This window comes from Sarcophilus harrisii, chromosome 1 (assembly GCF_902635505.1).
Source record: "Sarcophilus harrisii chromosome 1, mSarHar1.11, whole genome shotgun sequence".
Classification (NCBI taxonomy): domain Eukaryota; kingdom Metazoa; phylum Chordata; class Mammalia; order Dasyuromorphia; family Dasyuridae; genus Sarcophilus; species Sarcophilus harrisii.
Window position 1 is genome coordinate 80,395,714 of NC_045426.1, and position 25,948 is coordinate 80,421,661.

The 25,948-nt window shown below is 42.9% G+C and overlaps 1 protein-coding gene across 1 annotated transcript in view; it reads right to left on the reverse strand.

The window, feature by feature from the left end:
- DNAH1 (dynein axonemal heavy chain 1) overlaps positions 1–25,948 on the reverse strand; it is a 138,494-nt gene that overhangs the window by 8,361 nt on the left and 104,185 nt on the right. The window contains exons 54-67 of the mRNA XM_031958068.1: positions 18,856–18,966; positions 18,588–18,773; positions 15,645–15,836; positions 7,292–7,459; positions 6,738–6,929; positions 5,876–6,007; positions 5,011–5,136; positions 4,651–4,770; positions 3,390–3,539; positions 2,716–2,876; positions 1,522–1,747; positions 1,234–1,429; positions 818–969; positions 192–388 (exon numbers count right to left, since the gene is read on the reverse strand). Coding sequence (XP_031813928.1) covers positions 192–388; positions 818–969; positions 1,234–1,429; positions 1,522–1,747; positions 2,716–2,876; positions 3,390–3,539; positions 4,651–4,770; positions 5,011–5,136; positions 5,876–6,007; positions 6,738–6,929; positions 7,292–7,459; positions 15,645–15,836; positions 18,588–18,773; positions 18,856–18,966 — 2,309 coding nt within the window. The remainder of the gene's footprint in view (positions 1–191; positions 389–817; positions 970–1,233; positions 1,430–1,521; positions 1,748–2,715; positions 2,877–3,389; positions 3,540–4,650; positions 4,771–5,010; positions 5,137–5,875; positions 6,008–6,737; positions 6,930–7,291; positions 7,460–15,644; positions 15,837–18,587; positions 18,774–18,855; positions 18,967–25,948) is intronic.

The following is a 25,948-nucleotide window of genomic DNA, read 5'->3' on the forward strand; positions in this document are numbered from 1 at the left end:
GGAATCAGCCTGGCCAGTGGCCTGCTGGGAAACTGGGACAAGTCGTCCGTCAGAGAGGGGGTAACCTTTGCTTTGCCTCTCAGGTGCACGTGAGGACTGAGAAGGAAGAGGAAAGTCTCCGGGATGGCTTCTGGGTTCCGGCTCCCCACACAGCCTTCCAGGCTCAGGCCAGGCTGTTCGCTGGTGCTCACCGGTGGGGCTCAACGCTGTCAAAGATCCTACGGAAGTCATCCAAGTGAGTAACGAAATCCTTCGCCAAGGAGGAGAAGTGGGGAAGGTTGGTAAGGGCCAGTATGTCCCGCCATGCTCTGTCTGAGAGCCAGTCAATCGCTGGGTTCGCCAGCTCATCCTTGATGGAGCCCCCAGAGAGAAGGTAGCGCCACTCAGCCTGGGGGAGAGAGCAAGGACGCCCCGCTCAGACTTCCCGCAGGCCATCCAGCAGCCCACCCCTCATCCTCGGGAGAGGGTAGCCAATGCAGGCTCTGTCTCCCCCACACTCCCCAAGTCCCCTTTCCCTACAATCCATCTGTGAACTCCCTTTCCTTCAGCGTCTCCCACTGGGCTTTGGGGTTAGAGGAGTTAGAGCTAAGAGGGATCTTGGACTGCAGGCCAGACCCCCATGTCCTCCACTCCTGTCTGCTTCAGTGGCCCACAGGGATGGTCACTGCCCACAAGTGATCCCTAATAACCACTATTAGATCTCTGTGGCCACAGCTGAACTCCAGGCCTTAGCTGACCCAGAAGGCTGGGGTGACAAGTGGAAAGAAGAAAGCAAGGGCAGGGGGCCAGGCTGGCCCCCGATTGGTCCCTTACTCACTAGGTCAATCTTCCCTTCATTCATCATGATCCGTACACACAGGAGAAAGGCGAACATGAGCTTGTGCTTCTCAAAGAGGCTGCGGCAGACATTGCTGTAGAGGCTGAAGGTCAAGTACTTGTTGATGTTTGCAATCCGCTTTTTCAAGGTGTCTGCACAGGACACACCCCAGCAGGGGCAGGTACAAGTGAACTGCAGTTGCCCCAGGCCCTCAGCATCCCCCCTTCCCCACCCCTAGAGGCGGCCTCCCCAGGGTCTGCCAGAGCAGGGAGGGCCTGAGGGAGGGTTCCATCACGGAATGTTCCTGGGTCACCAGAGGCAGGGACAGATTAGGGCGCCCAGGCACCCCTGCCTGACCTCAAGGTCCCTCTCCCGGGGCCCGCAGAGTAGCCGCCGGCTCTGAGGCCCAGAGGTACCTGCCCGCTCCGAGCTGGAGATGCCTGACAGGAAGATGTTGAGGAACCATTCCAGAGAGTACTGGTACATGGGGTCCACATTGGAGAGGTCAGACACACAGAAGAAGAGGATCTGGGTGCGCACAGCTACGGGGGCGTACTCCATGCGGGTCAGGTCGATGTCCTTCTCCGTCTGCTCCGCAATCCTCACCTTGGTCTGACTCAGGCAAAGGAAGGAGGGAGAGCTCAGAGCTGGCTGCCCAGCTCCCAGCTCTGCTGGCCAGGGAGAGGATGGGCACAGACACCAACCTCGATTTCCCCAGCCTTCATTTTGGAGGCTTCCAGAACCTTGATGAGTTCCTCGTCATCCACAGGGTTCCCCTCGGAGGAGCTGAGGCGGAAGAGGATCTGATCCTCAATGTCCTTCAGCTCCTGCCTCATCTTTGCATTGCTGACAATCAGCTGGTTCTTGGCATCCTCCAGATCGGGCCGTTCCTCGGCCACCACCTGGCCCAGAAGCTGATCCTCTAGGCCGCTGTGGGGAAGGGCCAGAGTCACAAGGTGGGCCGCCGAGACTGGGACAGAGGCCCCCCGCCTGACAAATGCGTGCCCAGCCTGACCTGGCCCTGTAACACACAGTTCTTGCCCTTGGGGGGCTGGAGGAAAAAGACCCGCTCACACCAAACAACAATGCAAGCTTGGGCCCGCACCCTAGACCCTCCAGGAAACGCGGGAGGTGAGGGAGGTCTGAGGCGGCCTGCGAAGCCTTCCTGGGGACCTGGCTTTTGGTCTGGGGTTTGGAAAATCAGGGGGTTGGGACTCGTTAGAGGAGGAAAAAGGTGTCACTGGTGAGGGCCACAAAGGTCGGACTAAACACCCAGGAATGATGTTGGCAAGTAGGGAAGAGTCAGGCCCAGGAGAGAGGGGGTCAGTGATGGTTTGCCCTGCAGATAACTGGCAGCAGGGGCTCCACCGGCGGCAGAAAGAGGGGCGGCTCCGGTCCTGGGGATGAGGGCCCAGGGCGAGCGAGCATTTCAGCAGGACTTGATGGGGCACCTCACTGGGCCCAGGCATGCTGAGGTGGACAAACGACTCAGCCAGGCGAAGCGAGGATTCTTGGGGGACAGACACAAGGCAGGGTAGCGCCTCCCACAGTGAAACAAACCCTCCATGGGTACAAGAAGCAGCATTTCCAATCTGACTTTTTATAAATGCAGAAATTGCCGACACCAAAAAAAAAAAGAAGGGGGCTGGATTTCCTGGTAAATCGGGGGAAGCGCAGTGTCTCCCCTTGTGGAGGTGTGATTTCCAAATCTGACCAAAGATACCTGCACATCCTGCCCAGACTCTGCCCGGAGATGCAGGGCCGCCGGGCCCCACGCCTGGATGTCTGACCAAATGCCCAGGATGTGCCCGGGAGAAAAAGGGGAGCCCTTGGGGGGAGACCAGGGAGGGGGTCGGCTCTGCAGAGAGGCTCCCCCCCTACACCCCTCTGCTGCCCACCTGGGTGACAGGGTGAAGTTGATGAGCGTGAGCTTGGTGGAGATCTCAGGGGTGTAGTGGGGATTGGGCAACTTGGTGGTGATGTACATCTTGAAGTCTTCATGGTAAGGGATGACGCTGTCCCCAAGCTTCAGAACAATGTTGCCCTGCTGCTTGTAAGTCTGAGAGAGAGGAGGGGGTGGGAGCCAGAGAGGAGACAATTAGAGCATGGAGAGACGCTCGGCTCAGGGTGAGAATGCAGACTGCCTTATGGATAATACCCCGGCTTAGGGCACTTCATCACAGGGGAGTGCGAGGTCATTACAAGTAGCACTCTCAAACCACCCCCCGCCAAGTTATACCTATTACCACTTAAGTTAAAAGTTATACTACTGTTCATTTCTTAGGGTCTTAAAAGCTTTTTTGTCAAGAGTCTTCTACCCCCAGATAGGATCATACCTGATCCTCTCTTCTGCTCCCCCTTCCCCAGGCCAAAGCTGCCCAGATTTTCTCTGCTGCAGGAGCCTTTTCCTCCCAGATCACCTCTGTGCACGAGGGGATTTACATGTTGTCTCTCCCATTAGAAGAGAAGTTCCTTGTGAGCAGGAACTGTTTTTTGCCTTCTCTTGCACCCCCCATGCTGAGCTTATGAACTAACCAGCCAGCCCGCTGCAGAACAGGCAGCCAACACGTACCTGCTTCAGGAGCACAGGTTCCAGAGCTGGGTCCAGCTCTTCCCCAACATTTTCCAATAGACATGGCTTTCCAAAACGGATGGCATTTTCCAGGCTACGCAGGAAGTCCCGGTCACTCAACTTAAATACATCCAAACCGTTATCCTTCTCCTGAGACACAAGAGGGGAGTTCAAGTCAAAGAACCTGAATCCAGATGATGACATGGTGGGAAAGCACCAGCTTGGGACAAGCAGCCCTCTTCTCCTCTGGCTTTGCCTTTTGCATGGAGGAAAGTTCAATCCAATAAATGTTGTTCCAATTACTATATGAGAGGCACATGTGAGGGCTCTCAGGATCAGCTTAGTCTTCTCTCCTTCTCCCATTCCCATTTGTGCAAGGACAAAGAGAGGGGAGCATAGGGAGGGAAGAAGACTCTTTTCTCCAGAATGCTGAAGTCTACAGAGTTCTGAGGAGAAGGGGAAGAAGGTCCAAGAACCTGAACAGCAGCAGAGAACCGTGTGTAATATGAGTATTATAAACATAAGGAGGAGGACCAGAATGCTAAAACATATAGCAGACTGACCAAAAGGCCAGGAAGTCCTAGATTCAAGTCCTGCCTGGAAGCCCAGGCCAAGTGACTTAATCTCAGGGTTCTGGGCAACTTCCCAAGCCTAAAAAAAGTAGAGAAGGCTGACCTGCAAATTCAAAAGTATTTATAGTAGCTTTTTTCATGGCAAAGAATTAGAAACTAAAGGGATACCTCAAATGGGCAAAGACTGAACTAGTCATAGTATATGAATGTGAGGGAATTGTGCTGTAAGAAATTAAGAGAATGGTTTCAGAGAAACATAGGAAGTCTTACTCATATAAAATACAAACTGAAGTGAGCAGAACCAGGAGAACGATTTATAGAGTAACTTCCATATTGTAATAACAAACAACTGTGAGATTTAGGGACTCGGATCGGCACACTGACCAACTGCAGTTCCAGAGGGCTCATAATGAAACATGCTTCTTCTCCCTCGTCATACAGAGGAGAGGGACTCAAAGGACACACTGACGTGTATTTTTTTTTGGCATTACGTGTTGGTAACATTGCATTTGGTCATTTTAACGGGGGCTTGGGGGAATGGGCAGGAGTTAATGTGAGTTTGAAAATAAAGAGGATGGAATAGTTAAGCTGAGAGAACAGGCTGGGAATAGAAAGGGAGTTTGTGCACAAATACAAGTTCCTGTCCTCCTCTGGCTTGTCTCTAAGTGACCGAACTGGGCCTTACTTACCAGGTTCTTGATCCACTTGTTGGCCTGTCCCTGAGGGTCAATGAAATGGGTCCAACGCTGAGAGTACTGGGTGATGACTCCATTCTCCACAGAAAGGGTGTCATTGGGGAGGCCTGCAATCTAGGAGCAAGAAGACGACATCTGGGACTTTGCTGGGCAATTCCCCTCCTCCCCACCGGACCCTGCAGAAGACCCTTCCCAAAGCGGTCTCCCATATCCCCAGTAGGGTCCCGTTGTGTCTGTGTGCCCATGGGAGCACAGCCACTGCTCTGCCAGCAAAGGTCTTCCTAACTCTGGGCCCGCTCGGCTTGGCCGCACTCCCTGGGCAGCCCTCAGGGTGCAGATCCACTCTGACCACACCTGCCATGACCGGATCTTCACCGGATTCCCCAGTGTCCCAATCAAGGTCGGTTCATCGGTATGGGGGACCTCCGATTTTGAGAGCTGCTGTAACCACATCTCACACAGCGCCGTTCGGTACTGCCCCTGCCGAGAGACAGAGACCTCAGTCCTGGGCCCACACAAAGGACTGGAGCCTGTAGTTCCCAGTGTTCCTCTCAGAACGCTCATGGAACCCTGGCTCAGCAGAGAATTTTACAGGGATAATGATTTAGAGATGCTCCTAATAGCAACCCAGGGAGGCTCCAGCAGCTTTCTCTGGCAGCTAAGAGAGCAGCTCATCCGCGGGAGAGGGTCTGCAAAGGGAGATGTCTGCCTTTGGTTCAAGAGGGGGAGGGGGAGCCAGTGTCCTTGAGAGGCCAGGCCAATATCTGACCCAGACGTAGAGACCAGAGAGCAGGGCATGGTCGATGACCCTGGAGTCACCGAGATTTCCACTCACGGTCCCTCCATACAGGCAGCGAGGCTTGGAGTTGTGGAGAGCTTTGTGACTGGCTGATCCTCCACACTATGGGAGATCAGACACAGGAAGACAGTAATGACCCCAGGCAGCACCGTGCTCATTACCCAGTGATCCAGGAAAGCCTGGAAGCAGAGCAGGCTGGGCAGTGGTTTGGTATCTGGAAAACGACTCATCATGTTGTAGAAGGTGCCTACAGATACATCTGGAAGGATGCTGAAATGTCATCTCTTCCTAGAAAGGCTCAAGGAGGATGTTCTCTCTCTGGGGTTCACCACTGGGGTAGGGGAAGGGTGAGGGAGAGCCAGAGGGGCCAGATGGGACCGGGTGGGGCCAGGAAGGGCCTGTGTGGGTCTGGGCCCTCACCGTGAAGGGCCCAAGGTAGGCCACAAAACCAGCTGCCATCAGGATGTCACCAGAGATATTGTTCATCAGGTAATCTAGGTTTGCAACTGTCTCCTGCCAGCGCACCTTTTCATCGGCCAGTCCATTGATCAGCTGGGGGAAGGAAGCCAGGTAGGTCACAGACAGAAGCATGATGTTATATCCCAGAGTTTGGGGCCCTGCTCCTCATTCTCCAAAGGCTGTCCTGGAGATCCCTACTGGCAAATGCCTCAATACCCCTTCAAACAGCTGACTACTCTCTTACTTTCTCCACCACTACTTCATGGGGGGCCCTGGGAATAAAGGGAGGGCGCGAGACCTTGCCACAGGGACAGACCACAGCTGATGGGGGTACAGGAGGGTACCTGGTTGGGATAAATCTAGCTTGAAGGCAGATTAGAGCTAGGAACTAAATGGTGAGACCAGGTGAATTAGTGGTTGAAACTAAGCTCTGACTTTTCAAGTCAAAAAATGCATCAAATAAAAATACCAAAGAAGCTCTAATTAATAAATACAATGAGGCAAAGAAATTGAGATATCTCCAGGAGAAAACTACACATGGCCTGGAAACACGGTGAGAGGGAGCTAGGACATGGGCCCCCAAAGATCCCAGGTCCATGGCCTCTTCTCCCCAGCAGTGTTTCCAAGTTGGGGTTTTGCCTGTGCACCAATGCTGCGCTCTCCGGACATCCTTTGCAGGGTACAGCCAAATGATCCTCCTCTTGCTGACCTTTGAAAGGTCAGTGCCTTCTGCCCCTGCCCTGAGCCGGCACCGTGCACCAGCCCACCCGATACTTGCCCTTGAGCCACGGGCACTGGGGCTTGGACAGGACACGGCCCTCACCTTGTCGGCCCGGTTCATCCTCTGCTGGCACTGATCACACTTCATCTCAAGCTCTTCCTTCTTGGTGACACAGTCCCGGTACTTGGTCTGGAGAATGAAGATGCCATCCTCCACTTCTCGAAGCTTATTTTTAGCAATATCCAGGATCTTCTGAGTCGCATCTAGGTCTTCCTGGGCTTCACGTAGTGCTTGCTGAGGACAAAATAAGCCTGAGTAAACTTGAGCTCATATTACCTTTGCCAACAGCCAGGAAGAAGCAGTACTGGTCTGGGAATCAGGAAATCTGATGCCAGGGCCTTAGCTGCCTCTGGTTAGCTATGTGACTGCGGGCAAACGTCTGCCCTTTTGGACTTGAGTTTCCCCATTTGTACAAGGAAGGGGTTGGCCGATCAAAAGGACCCTCCTTTCAGCCATGATGTTTTAGGGATTCTCTGAAACAGTCGCAGCCGAGAGAACCCCTTGAGAAGTAGGGCCCGAAGAAGCTGGCCACGTGGCCACTCACAGAGGGCTGCCACCTCCAAATCTGCTCTCCACTTTCCCTTTCCCCTACTCACCCGCTTTGGCTCCACAGCCTTGGCCACAAAGTGGTACTTGTGCATGGCTCGCACCCACTGGCAGATGGACGTGCAGGCCTTGGACACTTTGGCAATGGCTGAGGCCTGAAATTCATCATTGTCGATGTAGGGTTGGATGGATTTAATCACCGCATCACTAATGTTGTCCTGAAATCAGAAACATGAGCAGAAATCAGCAGAGCGAGCCAGAGAGAAGGATCGACCATAGGAGGGCCTGCCTATCTGGGAACTCTCTCTCCTTCTCAGGCTGTGTGTTAGGAGGGAGTTCTGTGTGCATGGTGGGCAGGCGTGGACGCCTGGGATCAAGGACATACCGATGAGGTTGGTATTCACCTTTGGCTTAAAGCCCTGACCTCTCAAATCAGAAGCAGCCTTCTCAGAGATGAGATTCTGAGCTTGTCCCTCTAGGTTCTTTCCCCCCAAATTACTAAAGGCTCCAATTATTTTTCTCTTGCTCTATCATCCCCATTTTTAAAATTTCAAATAAGAATATCTGTTTTTCAAGAAAAAAGAGGAAGTTTACAGAGAGCATATAGTATACAAGGAGAAACAGTATTGAAAAGTTAGTCATTCAGGACTGGCCCTGGGAAGAGGAGAAAGTCCTAGTGAATTCTGTTGACAAGATCAGAAGCCATTGACTGTTAATGTAACATGAACAACCAGAGCTACCTCAAAGTCACATAAGCTGCTTCAAATAGGAGTGAGTTTCCCTTCCCATCATAGAAGTCTTTCAGCAGAGGCAGAAGGATCCTTTGGAGATGTTGTAGAGGGAAAACATTTAGATATTAACTGGACTTGAAGAGCCTGATGACTTCCACTGAGCTTCCCAGGAGTTATGGAGCTTCACCTCATTTTTAGATTTAGTATATCTACAGTACACCTCAATAATAACTATAGTAATTGCTAATATTTATATAGTCTCCCATGTGCCATGCATTTTACGATTATGATCTCTGATCCTCACATGATGACTTTTGTTATTATCCCTATTTTACAGATGAGAAAACTAAAACCAGTGGAAGTTCAATCCCTTGCCCAGGGTCAGACAGCTGTCATCTGTCTGAGGTCAGCCTGATCTCAGGTCCTCCTGAGTCCAGGCTGAGCACCCCATCCACTGGGCCACCTTGAACCTGCAGAGCCTTAGCACAGAGCCCGACACACAGTAGGTCCTTCATAAATGCTGACTAACCATTGGCCAGTTGTTGATGGTCACCATCACTTCACAAATTCTTAACCTCTGAAAAGATGAATGTCCCCCCCATCACCATTTTCACCCTAACCATTGACAAAGATTTTCTCATTCTTCCAAATCTCCCAACAAAAGAGCTGCTTCTGTAGTTCCCTCTTCTTCTACTGTACTGAGAACAATCTGCAGACTACAACTGGGGACTGCTCCACATAGGTATCTCTCACTACACATAACAAACATGTATCTAAGTCATGAATTTTAGTTGAGTCTTATTTTCTCATTCCACAGAAAAGGTTGGAAGGGACCTGAAACTCTGTCATGAGGAACAGTTGAAGAAATTGGAAATGTTTAACATGGAGAAAAGGAGATTAGATCATTGTCTTTCAAAAATGTAAAAGGATGTAGTGTCAGAAGAGAGATTAGATTTATTGTGCTTAGCTCCAGAAAACAGAAGTAGGACCAACAGGCATGGGGCAGGTACACAGCAGATTTCAGCTCCACAGAAGCTTTGTAGCCATCAAAGCCATCAACATTTTAAAAAAAAATGAATGCTTAAAATTTTCCCCAATTGCATTAAGTTTTAACATTCATTTTTAAAAAATGTATGAGTTATGGAGCAGTAATGAACTGAACCAGCTACGCCCAGAGAAAGAACTCTGGGAGATGACTAAAAACCATTACATTGAATTCCCAATCCCTATATCTATGCCCACCTGCATTTTTGATTTCCTTCACAAGCTAATCGTACAATATTTCAGAGTCTGATTCTTTTTGTACAGCAAAATAACGGTTTGGTCATGTATACTTATTGTGGATCTAATTTATATTTTAATATATTTAACATCTACTGGTCATCCTGCCATCTTGGGGGCGGGGGGGCGTGGGGGAAAGAGGGGAAAAATTGGAACAAGAGGTTTGGCAATTGTTAATGCTGTAAAGTTACCCATACATATAACCTGTAAATAAAAGGCTATTAAATAAATAAAAAATAAAAATGTATGAGTTCCAAATTTTCTCCTTCCCTCTACCCCCCCACAATGAGAAGTTAAGAAAGTTGTGTGGTTATATATGCGGAATCATGCAAAATATACTATCATGTTACTCATGTGAAAAAACAAAAACAAAGAAAAATAAAAAAAGTAAAGGAAAAGTATGCTTCAATCTGCATTCAGACTTCATCAGTTCCTTCTATGTAGATAGAATTTTTCATTATTAGTCCTTTGGAATTGTCTTGAATCACTGCATTTCTGAGAATAGCTAAGTCACTCACTCATATAATATTGCTATAATAATATTATAATATTCTTCTGATTCTGTTAATTTCATTTTGTATCAGTTTATCTAAGTCTTTCCAGGTGTTTCTGAGAGTATCCTACTTGTCATTTCTTATAGCACTATAGTATTCTATCACAATTGTATACCACAAAGTGGTCAGCTATTTCCCAGTTGATGGGCATCCCTTTAATTTCCAATTTTTTGCCACCACTAAAATAGCTGTTGTAAATATTTTTGTACCTTTGGTCCTTTTCCTTTTTGTTGTTTTTAATCTCTTTTGAATATAGATGTAGTACTGATATTGCTTGGTTGAAGGGTATGCATAATTGTCTAGCCCTTTGGAGATAATTACAAATTAATCCACACATGGGGTTGAATCTATATACCATTTCACCAAAAGTGCATTAGTGTTTCAATTTTCCCACACTCCCACTAACATTTATCATTTCCCTTTTCTGTTATATTAGTCCATCTAAAAAAGATGTGGAGTGGTAGTCTAGAGTTGTTTTAATTTACATTTCTCTAATCAATAATTTTTTAAAACATGTTTTCATGTGACTAAAGAAAGCTTTGATTATGTAATCTGGAAACTTTGTGTTCATATTCTTTGACCATTTGTCAATTGAGGAATGGGGTCTTATGGCTATAAATTTGACTTAGTTATATATATGAGAACTGAGATCTTTATTAGAGCATCTTATTGGAAAATTTTTTCTTCTCCTAATGCATTCCTATTTTTTTACATTATTATCCCATTACATTTAATTCAGTCTTATGCCCTCTATGTATCTTCTAACTGCTCTAATAACAAAAATTTTAAGAGTTATAAGTATAATTTGCTTATGTAGGAATGTAAACAAATCCTTTATGATTTCTCTAGCCTGTTTACCTTTTTATGCTTGTCTTCAGTCTTGTATTTTTAAGTCAAATTTTCTATTCAGCTCTGATTTTTTCATCAGGAATGCTTGAAAGTCCTCTATTTCATTGAATATCTATTTTTTCTTTTGAAGTAGCATGCTAAGTTTTGTTGAATAAGTGATTCTTAGTTGTAATCCTATCTCTTTTGCCCTCTGAATTATATTCCAAGTCCTCTGATTCTTTAACATAAAAACTGCTAAATCTTATGTTGTCTTAACTGTGACTGTTATGTTTGAATTGTCTCTTTTTGGCTGCTTGCGTTATTTTCTCCTAGACTAAAGAGCTCTGGGATTTGGCTATATAATATTCCTGGGAGTTTTCTTTTTTGGACCTCTTTCAGGAGGTGATGAGTGGATTCTTTCAATTTCTATTTTACCTTCTTGTTTTACAGTATCAGGGAAATTTTCCTTAATTTCTTGAAAAATGATGTCTAGGCTCCTTTTTTTTTGATCATGGTTTCAGGCAGTTTAATAATTTTAAAATTATTTTCCCTGGATCTATTTCCTAAGTTAGTTTTTCCAAGGAGATATATTTCACATTTTCTTCTTTTCATTTTGTTTGATGTCTCAGAGTCATTAGTTTGTACTTAAGGAATTAGTTTGAGTACTTCTTTTCTTCAGTGAATTTTTGTACCTTTTTTTCCCACTTGGCCAATTCTGCTTTTCAAGTCATTCTTTTCATCAGATTTTTGTCCTGTTTGACCATTTGGCCTATTCTGTTTTTTAAAATATTTTCTTCAGTATTTTTTTGTGCTTCCTTTATCAAACTGTCGACTTGTTTTTCATTATTTTCTTGTATTATTCTCATTTCTCCTTCCAATTTTTTCTCTAGATTTTTAAAATCCTTTTTGAGTTCTTCCATGGTTTGAGATCAATTCATATTTTTCTTTGAGGCTTTAGATGTAGCAGTTTTGACTTTGATGATGTCTTCTGAGTTTGTTTTCTCTGTCACCCTTGTAATTTTCTATAGTCATAGTCTTTTTTTTTGCTGTTGCTCATTTCCCCAGTCAATTTCTTAACTTTTAACTCTGTTGGAATCTTTACAAAGTGTTAAGACATTGGAGTTGATAGAGACAATAATTATCTAATTTGGCATGGTTCAATATGATTGATTTGATCTTAGAGATATTTTGGGCCAGAACTTGAAACAAGGTACTAAATACAACTGATGGAAACAATGCTTGGGTTCACACCTTTAGAGAGCTCATAAGTATCTAAGTACTCAATGGAGCTCACACGTTTGGGAGAATTCAGGGTTTAGAAAGAGATATCTGAATTCACACCTCCCTTAGAGCCAGAGAGCATGCTGGGAGATATCCCACAATCCCACTCTCGGAGAAGTAGCATAAATACAGCTCCAGTAAGTGACTTGAGAGAGTTTTCTTGGGAGCACTCTGGGAGGAAGCCCACAAGCCCTATCTTCGAGGCAAGAGAGATTCATTGTATCTTCTACCTTGGTGCTGGCTGGAGTCGAAGGACAAACCTTTGGATTTGGAGACATTCGCGCGGAGCTCTTAGAACCAAGCTGCAAGAGCTCTTGGAACCAAGCAGAGAGATAGGCCTCTGAGCTAACCGGGCTATATTGAAGGACACAATAAAAGATCTGAACCTTTTATCACCTGACTGTGTTTTGGAAAAAGAACACCACATAATTTATGCTAGAGTAGGTCTCTGCTTCTGGAGTGGAAGGGCACTTCCCAAACTTCAGGGTTTTTATGCATCTTTTTCAGAGATAATTCTGGGGATCTGTAAGATTTGTTTTTCTAATGTGTTTACTACTCTCCTGACCTGTACTGTGTTTATGAGCAATGAAACTATGAGTTCCCTCCTCCCCTATGGCCACAAGCTCTGGTGTTGTAGTACTTTTCCTTGCCCTGGGACTATGACTCAGGACTGTGACCCAGATCCAAGTATGGGCAGCACAACAGAATTCTGTCTCCAGTGCACAGTAAAGTGCCAGAGAAGACTTGAAAAATGTTCCTTCTGGCCAACTATCTGACCCCCTTACCATTTGTGGGCTGAGAGGTATGAAAAGCACCATTGCCTTACCACTGAATCAGTCATCCCTAAGACCTATTGCTGATTTTCTGGAGTCCAGTCTGCCCTGGACTGCACTCTACTCTCACCGTAGTGCAACAGACCTTTCTTGCCAACCTTCTAAGCTATCTTGGGCTGGAAAATTATTTTACCCTGTCCTTTGTGAGTTCTGCTGCTCCAGAATTTGTTTTGGGACATTGTCTAAAGTTTTGGGGAGCATTCAGATGAGTCCCTACCTTTTCTCCGCTAAACTGGCTCTCCATCAAAGCTTTACAACCATGAGATGGACTCTGTCCTAAGATGCTTTACACACAGACAGGGAAAACCCTTCATAAGGTCTATCTTCGGTGCAAAATGGCCCATCTACTGTTCCCCAGACTCAGTATTTCCCCTCTCATATCCATGTTTATGTAGAGGCTGTTTCCTTTCCACTCCTGCAATGCTCAATGTTATAAAAATATCCTGGGACCATTCTTGGGAATAGACCTCTATTTTGTTTATATGTTGTAATCCCCAGGAGAATGTAAACTGAAGGGCTTTTAACTATTAATAAAGAATACCTTTTCCAATACACTGTCTTCTCCCTTGACTAACAAGATACTGCTCACTCTTGGATCTTCTAGTTGTCTGGCCATTGCTCTCGGGGTTATTCACTGCTCCTGCTTTAATAGATTAGACCCCTGTTTATTCTAATCAGTATTTATAAGTTTGATTTGATTCCACAGGAAGAGTGATTATAAGTTCTGTATGTTTGCCCTAGAGCTGTGAACTGTAGGTTTTAAGTTCACTCACTTAATCATAGGATTATTTTTTTGCCTTGTTTTTCCTTGTGTAGTGACCAACAGAGCAGAGGTGAGTTCATTCCATGGAAAGTCCCCCAGCTGGTTTTGTTACCCCTCCATCCGCATTATCCCTCTATTGTCCAACATGGGGAAATCTCTATGAGCATTTGGACAGTGAGTGACCTTGGCTGCTGGCCTGTCCATCAGCCCATGTAGATGTATTGAGATATTTATCAGTCCAAGTTATGGGCCTGCTGCTGAAAGGTCAAGATAAGTCTGTCAAGGTCTACACATCAGTCCCTTTGTCAACCAACGAGAGACTATATTTTTAGTTTGCTTCTTTTATGTTGTCTGGGAATCAAACACAAAACTAAGGTGCTGTGAGAAAAGGGGAAGGCATGAGGAAGATCTGAGGTCCACTTCATTAGTGGGGGGGCATGGACCCTTTAATAAGGTGCCAGTGGCTCAGAACTCTGGGACTCCACAGTATCCATTGTATCCACATTAGGAAATCATATTTCTAATTAGATGAAAGCTTAGGAACTTTCTCAAAGTTGAGAGGAGGAGAGCAAACAGTTGTATTTCCCTGAATTCAGAAAAAGTGGTGCCCCATTCACACAAGTGTCTAAATAATTAAAGAGACATGCAAACAGTAATTGATTGATCAATTTGATTTTGAAATACTTATAAAACATCTAAGTAGTGATTTATGCTGAGGGAATATAGGAATAGAATTCAGGGGGAAATTGTGACTAGATATATGCATTTGAGAAATATCTGCAGAGAGTTGATTGAACCCTCATGGAAGCTGGTAGAACCATAAAGGGAAGGTATAGACAAGCAAAAGATGAAAAAGACTGAGGAAAACAAAAGTATGTTACCTAATTCCCACGATTAACCACTTGCTATCCTAATCCTTTTGGATTAGGATATTTTGTATTTTTTTCTTTTAATCAATTGGCTTAATTTCTTTTTAATGCATAAATGTCTATATTCAGACCCCTGTATTCACGGTGTAGCCCTAAGTTGAGGAGGGGGCCTGGTACTGCTTTGTCAGGCAATTGACATGTATTAATTAATATGAAAACAAAAGTTCAATCTTTCACCCATTAATAAGATTGAACCTTTGTTTTCCTCAGTCTTTTTCATCTTTTGCTTGTCTATACCTTCCCTTCATGGTTCTACCAGCTTCCATGAGAGTTCAATCATCTCTCTGCAGATATTTCTCAAAGGCATATATCTAGTCACAGTTCCCCCCTGAATTCTATTCCTATATTCCCTTGGCATAAATCACTACTTAGATGTTTTATAAGTATCTCAAAATCAAATTTAAAAGAAGACTCAGATTTCCTTCCCCAAATTCCCTCCTTCTGTTAAGAGCACTATTATATCTCCAGTCACTCCACCAATCCTTAACTTTTCCTTCTCTCTCAGCACCCAGAGCCCCTCAGTTACCAAAGTCTTGTTGACCCTGCCTCCATCACATCTCTCCTATCTGTTCCCCTCTCTCCATTCATTCAGGCCCAACTGCTAACGACTCTCTGCTGCCATGAAAATAACACACTACAGCGCCTATCTAATTCTTCAATTTTATTTTATGTAGCTCCCCTTCATGCCACCAATTGGGGAATGGCTGAACCATCACAATACTATTGCACTGTGAGAAATGAAGAGGATGGCTTCAGAAAAGCCTGGGAAGATTTGTATGAGCTGATATGAAATAAAATGAATATAAGTAGGAGAACAATTTATATAATAACACAATATTGGACAATGAACTTTGGAAGACTTCTAACATCAACACAGTGACCAGCCACAACTCCAAAGAACTCACAATGAAACTGACAGATGCAGAGTGCAGATTGAAGCATATTTCCTTTTCCTTTTTTTCTTCCTTTCTTCCTTCATTCTTTTTATATTTTATTTTTCTCAGCATTCCCAGTACCCTGTACCTAAAAGGTGCTTAATAAATATTTCTTACATTGGAATGCCTTTCTTTTAAGAGCCAGTTTTCGTAAAGTCAGAGAGAAAGCATGTGGTTGCCCTCTATCACAAGGCAATCACGACTCTAAAGACTCTGTGGAGAGACTTATTTTCTCAATAGCTGCAGGTAGAGTAGAATGTTGGCTGACCTTGTCAAACTTGAAGAGGCCATCGAGGAACTTGCCCGGGTCCTGAAGCAGTCCCTTGCCAGGCTCCCAGTAGTCATCCACCTTTGTGCCTGGCTTTTCCCCAGGTACCTTTTTGGGCTTAATCCCCTTCATGATGCAGACAGCTTCTATGACCAATTTCACACCTGGTGGTGGACGCTGCATTGCACGAACCTGCAATAGGAGGGGAAACAAAGGCAAAAGAGAAAGCAAGTGAAGATAAGACATCCTTATCTTCCTTATTATATTCTAGTAAATTTCATTTTTGTATATTATTAATAGCTTATTTTATCAATATCATATCAATATGTGATGTATATATAATTATTGTATATAACAAAATAATCCTTATTATATCCTTTCTTCCTTATTATATTCCATTAAATGTCATTTTTGTATATTATTAATAAATATTTTATCAATATCATATTAATGTGATATATAATTATTGTATATAACAAAAATATGTAATTAATGTTATTTTATTCCTTGAAATTTTATTTTTTAATTAAGAAGCATTTATTCTCTTTCCCTCCTCCCCCTTTTAAAAGATTTTTGAAATTAAAAAAAGAAAAGAAAACCCAAATCCTTGTAACAAATATGCATATTTGAACAAAACAAATTCCATATTGGCCATGTCCAAAATTTAGCTCATTCTGCATCTCTATCTGTATCACTTCTCTGTCAGAGATGGGTACTGTTCTGTACTCATGAGTCCTCTGATATCAAGGTGGGTAATTTCATTGATCAGTTTTCCTGTTGTCTATTATATTTTTGTTATTGTAGAAATTCTTTTTCTGGTTCTTCTCACTTCACTTTTCTTTATTTCATACAAGTCTTCTCAGCTTTCTCTGAAATCCTCCCTTTTGTCATGTCTTAACAGAACCATAATATTCCATTAAATTCATATAGAACTCGTTATATTCTATCAAGTTCATTAAGTAGTAGTCTTATATCCATTACAGGACAAGGAGTACCCACCTGGCTTCTTAGCAGTACTGCGCTCAGCCCTATGTACAGAACAAGGTCATGATACAAACTGAACCTGAATTTAAGAGAGATTAACAGCTGTCCTACTGAGTGGTTGGAGGAAAGAAAAAAGGATGACTGTCTCAGAGCTGTAGCCTTTCTTGAACTCTTGGGCACTTTTGCCATTTTCCCAAGCATGGAATGAGTGGGCTGTCCCCTGAGCCCACTGCAATACCTGCCAGGTCAAGTCCTCCCTATTGATGATCCATGTCTGAAGGAGGAATCTATTCACAAATGAAGCCTAAAAGAGCACCAAGATGGAGTGAAAAAGAGCCCTGTCCTGGGGAGTAAGAAGCCATGTCTCATTTCTGCAAATGACTTGCTAGGGACTTTCTTCTCTGGGCATTTCTCTATGGGAATAGGAAGGGACTGAATAAGATGGCCACTGGGGTTCACTCCTGTTTTTATCCTTAGCTACACCAAAAAGGCCAGCTCTGGTCACTAGGAGGTCCCTGCAAGCCCATCTATAAGCTGAGCTCTCTCACACCCCCATGACTCTTAAGTGCCAGGCCTTCATCTCTAAAATATAGAGAGAATTGACTCAAATTTATAAGAATATAAGTCATTCTAAAAACCATTACATTGAATTCCCAATCCCTATATTTATGCACACCTGCATTTTTGATTTCCTTCACAAGCTAATTGTACAATATTTCAGAGTCTGATTCTTTTTCTACAGCAAAATAACGTTTTGGTCAGGTATACTTATTGTGTATCTAATTTATATTTTAATATATTTAACATCTACTGGTCATCCTGCCATCTAGGGGAAGGGATGGGGGGGGGGTAAGAGGTGAAAAATTGGAACAATTGTTCCAATTTGTTAATGCTGTAAAGTTACCCATGTATATATCCTGTAAATAAAAGGCTATTAAATTTAAAAAAAAAAAAAAGAATATAAGTCATTCTCCAATTGAAAAAATGGTCAAAGGATATGAACAAATTTTCAGACAAAGAAATTAAAGCTATTTCTAGTCATATGAAAAAATGCTCTAAATCACTATTGATTAAAGAAATGCAAATTAAAACAACTTTGAGATACCACCTCACACCTCTCAGATTGGCTAAGATGAAGGAAAAGATGATTAATGTAGGAAGGGATGTAGGAAAACTGGGACACTGATACACTGTTGGTGCAGTTGTGAACTGATTTAACCATTCTGGAGAACAATTTGGAACTGTGCCCAAAAAGCTATCAAACTGTGCATATCCTTTGACCCAGCAGTGTCTCTACTGGACTTATATCCCAAAGAGATCATAAAGAAGGAAAAGGGACCTGTATGTGCAAAAATGTTTGTAACAATCCTATTAGTAGTGACAAGGAAGTAGGTGCCCATCAGTTGGAGAATGGCTGAATAAATTGTGGTATATGAATATTATGGAATATTATTGTTCTTTAAGAAATGTTCAGCAGGAGCATTTCAGAAACGTCTGGGGAGACTTACATGACCTGATGCTGAGTGAAGCAAGACCAGGAGAACATTGTACAAGGCAACAAGATTATGTTCTGTCCCTCTGTCCTGGGGTCCCCCACCCTCTGCCAGGGTCTTGACCAGAAGCCCACAAGATTGTGGGGAAATGTTGTGGCTCTCCCGAGGCCAGCTTCATTGGACCCTGTGGGGACCCCTAGGCCGGGGCTTTACCTACCACTCAACGAGGCAGCCAGGAGCCCACCGGCAGTTCTCCCACTCCCCCAGGGCCCTGAGGAATGGGTGTCATGCAGGGCAGGGGAAGGAAAGACCTTCTCCCTGAGCTCAGGAGTCTCTCCCATCAAGGAGACCTCTGGAGCTGAGCCCCTTCTTCCCGTCTCATCCCCAAGAACTCCAGCCCTGGCTTTTGTTCCTGGGCCAGCAGCCGCTCCCTCAGCCTCCAAGGGGAAGCCAGTTCTCTTCTCACCTCAGTCACGTCGCTCTTGTTAAGGTTCCTCAGGCTGGCCAGGGCAGCGTCCAGGGCCGGGAGAGCCTCGTCCAGGTCCTTCTGGGCGTCGTCTGCGATGGCCTGCGCCCGCTTGGCCTTCTCATTGGCTTTCGTCTCCTCTTCCTGCACAGAATTCCGGGTCTCCTCGGCCACGGCCGTATCCGCCTGGGGAGCAGAAGGCAGCCCGTCAGGGACCGTGTCAGGGCCCTAGGGATCACCAAACCACGGGAGGGGGTCTGTTCCCTACCTTGATCTGGTCCATAGTGACCATAGTGTCTTTGGCAGCTTCCTCTAGCAACGGGCGCATGATTTCCAGCTCGTCCTGCATCTTGGCCACGTCTTCTGCAGTCCGGAGCAGCTGCTCGAGGAAGGAAACCTCTGAGTTAGACCAAGGGAGCTGTGTGTTCAGGTAGAGATGGAGCAATGGGCCAGGGCTTGGCCCGGCTATCTGGGGTAAAGGAGGGAAAAGCCCTGGGGGCTTGAGGGCCCCCACAGGGTGGCCTGAGGGTGAGCCTGCTTGCTACCGAAGGCTCCCCTAACTGCCTCAAGTCTTGGCTGCTTCTACCACGGACAACCATGCTGAAACTAACATTTCCATCCCAAACTGCTGGCACACTGGGGAATGGTACTCTCAGCTACAGCTTCAGGGCCATATCTGAAGGGTATAATTCCTTCGAGGTCTCTGGAAATTAGGGAAATGAAAGGAAATATAACTTTACCACAAGTATCCGACCAAACTAAAATGTAGAGAGAGGGCTCAGATGTCCCCTAACCTGAGGTGGGTCAGGACTCAGGAAAGTAAGGATACAGGTGGAGGAGGGAGGATGATTAAAAGACCTTAGAACTACTCCTCAGGTCTATGAAAGCTCTCTGCTCATTTTTAGGCATGGATTTTGTTTTTGGTGGGAGGATCTCGGTTCTTCAGACTGGGTCAAGATCATGGAGAAAGGGGCTTAATTATATATAACCAGATAATTACAATATTGCTCCAAATTTTATGACATTTATTTTTATAAAGAATAGTAACTAGAAAGTATTAGCAACCAAAAGAAATGATGAGGGCCTGGAAGACTTGTATGAACTGCTGCAAAGTGAAGTAAGCAGAACCAGAACTTGTACAATTAATAGCAAAATTGTAGTTATGCTCAATTGTGAGAAACAACTTTTCTGATCAATATAACATGGTAAGACATATCCAGAGAACACATGATGAAAACATATCTCCAGAGAAATAACTGAAAAACTAACTGCAACATTATCTTTTTACTTTATTTTTCTTGCCTTTTTTTGCAATATAATATGGAAATATATTTTGCATGATTTCACATATATAATTATATAATGCTTGCCTTCTCAATGGGGGAGGGTCTAAAAGGAAGAAGAGAATTTGGAACTCAATTTTTTTATGCTAAATAATATTTTTTTTAAATTAGGGGGCAGCTAAATGATGCAGTGGATAGACAACTAGTCCAGAAGTCAGGAGGACCTGAATTCAAATCTGGCCTCAGACACTTAACACTTCCTAGGTGTGTGACCTTGGGCAAATCATTTAACCCCAATTGACTAAGCAAAAAAATAAAAAAAATAATGGCAATTAGAAATAATGTAAATTAAAAACAGAAATAACATATACTTTAGGAAACTATTCAGTTTTTATAGGGGGGAATCCTGTAATTGAATAGGCTTCCTTTTTTAAAATTCAATTCAATTTTTTGTTGCAATTTAATAGATTTCCAAGAAAGATTTATTAAAATTTAACTATAATCAAGGTATTTTGTGATTCTGGGGCTTCAAGGACATAGTTGCTTTCTTTGAAGCCCTTATATTCTACTGGGGAATATAATATATCAATTGACAAACATTTATTAAACTGTGCTAAATGCTAGTAAAAAAAGAAAAGGAACAGTCTCAATTCTCAAGGAATTTATATTCTAATGGAAATCTAATATAAACTCAGAATTTAAACTACAAATTTTGCCATCCTACTCATGACTTAGGCAATAGCTGGAGAGCGTCTGTCCACCACCAGTTAGGAGAAGGTGTGGTATGGAGGCACACTGGCCAGAGTCAGGACTGGATTCAAGTCCTCCTGAAATTTTGGCTTCATAATTCTTGGCCAGCTCCTTAACCTGAAAGTGTTCCAGGCAACTTTCTGAAACTAAGAGGCAGAAGAATTTCCGATCTGCCTTGGTGTAGGAGAGACTCCTCTCAATGCAAGCTTGTCCCTTCTCTGAAACTTATAATCTTAGTGAGTGTCCTGGGATCCTGAGAGGTTAAGGAACGAATCCATCATCAGATCACAGCCATGTTTTTCTGGCTCCAAGGAAGATACTTGGAGGCGTTTTCCAAGAATCCGTCTTTGTACCTCTCTTTTCTCTCTACGCTCTCTCCATGGCAATCTCATTCATTCGTATGGCTACAGCTACTAACTCTATGCTGACCAAAGTGCTCCCAAATACAGAGTGCTTTAGGGTTTATGAAATTCTTTCTTCAGAAAACTCTGGGATAGAAAACAGGGAAGGTGGAGCCAGGCGGAGGAGAAGCAAGAACTCCTCTCCACTCTCCCAGTGTTATCCTCCAAACCACTTTAATGCTTCAAGTCCAGTTCCAGAGTAGCAGAGCCAAGAAAAGGTTGGGGTGAGACAATTTCCTGTCCAAGATCACTTAGGAAGTCAGCAGGAGAGATGCTTAAACCAGAGGGTGGCTGGCCTTGGGGGGCACTGCAGCAGCAGCTTTGGAAGCTCTCAGCCCACGGATGGTGATGGGTCAGACAATGACTTAGCTCAGAAGGGACTTGCAGATACTGCTGCCCTGCCCATCCTCAGTTCCAAGGGCACTTGTGACTCCAGATTAACGGAAGACTTGGTCACAGTTCCATGGTGGAGAACAGGACGTGTGCTTACTTACAAGGGAGCAGGGGCTTTGGTCTCAGTTCCAAGTCCAAGAGAAACACTAGTACTTGTGGCTACCAGGGAATAAGGCCCCTTCCTGGGTAAAGAGCAGAGTATATACTAGAAGAGCAGCGACCATATTTCTACTTATATTACACCACTTTGGCAGCACTGAAAACTTACAGACCCCCAGAACTAGCTTAGAAAAGGGCAACAAGAAAAACCTGAACCTTGGGACAGTGCTCCCTCTCCCCCAGGAGCAGAGTCCACTTTAAATATAAAGTTAAAAGTCAAGAAATAGGATAGCAAAAATGAGCAAAAAACAAACAAACAAAAACCTGATCACAAAAATCTATTATGGTGACAGAAAGAGCAAGGTGATAATCCAAAACAGCCACAAGCAAAGATTCCATGAGGGGAAAACGTAAATTTGACACAAGCTCAACAAGAATTCCTGAAAGAGTTCAAAAAGGATTTTAAGAATCAATTAAGTAGAGGAAAAATTGGGATGTGATGATGTGATGCAAGAATATTATGAAAAGAAACAACAGATTGGTTAAAAAAAAAAGAGCCAAAAAATGTTGAAGAAAATAACACCTTTAATGATAAAAGAGGCCCAAAAATCCATTGAAGAACTCCTTAAAAAGCAGAATAGCTCAAATGGAAAAGGAACTAAAAATTCATTGAAGAGATTAATTTCTTAAAAACTGGGCAGGTAGAATGGAAGCTAACAACTCCATGAGACAGTAAGAAATAATAAAATGAAGTGAAAAGAATTGGAAAGCTGAAGAAAATGTAAAATATCACATTAGAAAAACAACTGACCTAAAAAATGCATCCAGGAGAAATAATTTAAGAATTATTAGACTAGGGGCAGCTAGGTGGTGCAGAGGATAGAGCACCAGCCCTGAATTCAGGAGGACCCGAGTTCAAATGTGACCTCAGACACTTAACACTCCCTAGCTGTACTTAACCCCAATTGCCTCAGCAAAACAAAACAAAACATAAAAAAATTATTAGACTACTTGAGCCATGATCAAAAAAGAATCTAAACATCATACTGAAAACTGTCCTGATATCCTAGAATCAGAAGCCCAAATAAAAATTGAAATCATTCACTGATCATCTCCTGAAAGAGATCTCCAAATGAAAACTAGCAGAAATATACCCAAATTCCATATCTCCCAGGTCAAGGAGAAAGTATTGCAAGCAAATTAAGACAACTCTGAGACACCACTACACACCTATCAGATTGGTTAGTATGACAAGGAAAGATAATGCGAAATGTTGGAGGGGATGTGGGAAAACAGGGACACTTAATACATTGTTGGTGGAATTGTGAACACATCCAGCCATTCTGGAGAGCAATTTGGAACCATGCTCAAAAAGTTATCAAACTGTGCATACCCTTTGATCCAGAAGTGCTATTACTGGGCTTATATCCCAAAGAGATCTTAAAGAAGGGAAAGGGACCTGTATGTGCACGAATGTTTGTGGCAGCCCTTTTTGTAGTGGCTAGGAAGTGGAAACTGAGTGGATGCTCATCATTTGGAGAATGGCTGAATAAATTGTGGTATATGAATATTATGGAATATTATTGTTCTGTAAGAAACGACCAGCAGGATGATTTCAAAAAGGCCTGGAGAGACTTAAATGAACTGATGCTGAGTGAAATGAGCAGGACCAGGAGATCATTATACATTTCGACAACAATACTATATGATGATCAATTCTGATGGAAGTAGCCATCCTCAGCAATGAGATCAACCAAATCATTTCCAATGGAGCAGTAATGAACTGAACCAGCTACGCCCAGCGAAAGAATTCTGGGAGATGACTATGAACCACTACATAGAATTACCAATCCCTCTATTTTTGTCCGCCTGCATTTTTGATTTCCTTCACAGGCCAATAGTACACTATTTCAAGTCCGATTCTTTTTGTACAGCAAAATAACTGTTAGGACATGTATACTTATATTGTATTTAATTTATACTTTAACATATTTAACATGTATTGGTCATCCTGCCATCTAGGCGAGGGGTGGGGGGAAGGAGGGGAAAAATCGGAACAAAAGGTTCGGTAATTGTCAATACTGTAAAATTACCCATGCATATAACTTGTAAATAAAAAACTATAATTTAAAAAAAGAAAGAAAATATTGCAAGCAATTAGAAACAATTTAAACATGCAGCTATAGTCAGGATCACACAAAATGTAGCAGCTTCCATGTTAAAGAAGTGGAAGTCTTAGAATGATATTCAAGAAAGCAAAGGAAGTAGAATTGCTACCAAGAATAAGCTAACCAGCAAAACTGAGTATACTCCTCTATGCAGGAGGAGGTAGTGAGGAGAGGGAAGAGAGAAATGGTCATTTAATTAGATTAGAAGCATTCGTGATGAAAAGATCAAAGCTGAATAGAAAATTTGATTTTTTTCTCCTTTTAATATTTTTAGGTTATACATGTACATTCATTTTGTACATATTTTTATATGTCATATTGGGAGAGAATAATCAGAACAAAATGAAAAAACCATGAGAAAGAAAAAACAATTTTAAAAAAGGTGAAAATAATTTTGATCAGCATTCAATCTCCATAGTTTTCTTTCTGGATGTGGATGGTATTTTCCATCCAAAGTTTATTGGAATTGCCTTGAATTGCTGAGAAGAGTTAAGTCTATTATAGTTGATCATCACACAATCAGTAAGATTGTCATGTACGATGTTTTTTCAGTTCTGTTCACTTCACTCAACATCAGTTTTTGTAAGTCTTTCCAGGCTTTTCTGAAATCAACCTATTCATCATTTCATATAGAACAATAATATTCCATTAGTTTCATATACCATAACTGAGTCAGCCATTTCCCAACTGATAGGCATCCACTCATTCTCCAATTCTTTGCCACTACAAAAAGGGCTGCCACATACATTTTTGCACATGTGAGTCCTTTTCCCTCTTTTATGATCTCTTTGGAATACAGACTCAGTAGTGGGTATGGTTTTATAGCCCTTTGGGCATTGTGCCAAATGGCTCTCCAGAATGGTTGGATCAGTTCACAACTCCACCAACAATGTATTAGTGCCCCAGTTTTCCCACATCCCCTCCAACATTTATTATTATCCTTTCCTGTCCTCTTAGTCAATCTGATAGATATGAGGTGCTACCTCAGAGTTGTTTTAATTTGCATTTCTCTAATCAATATTGATTGAAAGCATTTTTTTAATATGACTATAGATGGCTTTAATTTCTTCATCTGAAAATTGTCTATTCTTATTCTCTGGACATTTATCAATTGGGGAATGACTTGTATTCTTATAAATTTAACTCAATTCTCTATATATTTTAGAAATGATGCTTTTATCAGAAACACTGAAGGTAAAGATTGTTTCCCAGCTTTCTGCTTCCCTTCTAATTTTGGTTCCATTGGTTTTGTTTGTGCAAAACCTTTTTAATTTAGTGTAATCAAAATTATCCATTTTGTCTTTCATAATATTCTCCATTTCTTATTTGATTATAAATTATTCCCTTCTCCAAAACTTGATTATTAAGGCAGTTAGAAGAAATATACATAGAGGGCATGGGTGTGAACTGATAATTATAAGATGGTTTAAAAAAAAAACTGAAGAGTGAGTGAGATGTACTGGGAGGAAGGGGAAAGGAGAAGAAGAATGAAGAAAATTATTTTACATAAAAAAACCATGAAAGTAAAGAGGTTTTGCAATAGAGGGGAAAATTGTTGGAGGAAAGATGGCAATGTTTAAACATTATTCTCATCAGAATTAACTCAAAAAAATAAATTTGCATTTCTCTATTAGTGATTTGGAGCATTTTTCACATAGCTTTTGATAGTTTAGAATCCTCTTCTGAAAAATTTCTTTAAATGCATATATCAATTGGGAGAGAGCTATTTTTTTTTATAAATTTAAACCAGTTTTCCATATATCTTAGAAATAACTTTAAATCAGTGAAACTTGCTTCAAAATTTTTTTTGCCAGTTTATTGCTTCTCTTCTAATTTTAGTTTAATTGGCTTTGCTTGGGCACAAACTTTAAAATTTTATATAATTAAAATTGCCCATTTTATTTCCTACAGACTTCTCTATATCTTTCTCTACCCATAGATCTGACAGATAATTTTTTCCATGCTCCTTTAATATATTTATGATATCGTCATTTTGTGTTTGAATCATATATCCATTTGGAGTTTGTCTTGATATATGGTATGAGATGTTGGTATATACCCAGTTTTTGCTAGACTGCTTTCCAGTTTTCCCAGTGGTTTATATATACATATATATATTTTTTAGAATGGGAAGCCAAGCCCAAGTTGGTGACCAGAATTTTAGGCACACTACTCAGAAAACTGCCCATGCTGATACATCCTGCAGTGATGGCCAATGGCCTGTGTGAGGGCTGGCTAATGCTGGGCCTAAGGGCATAAAGGGACCC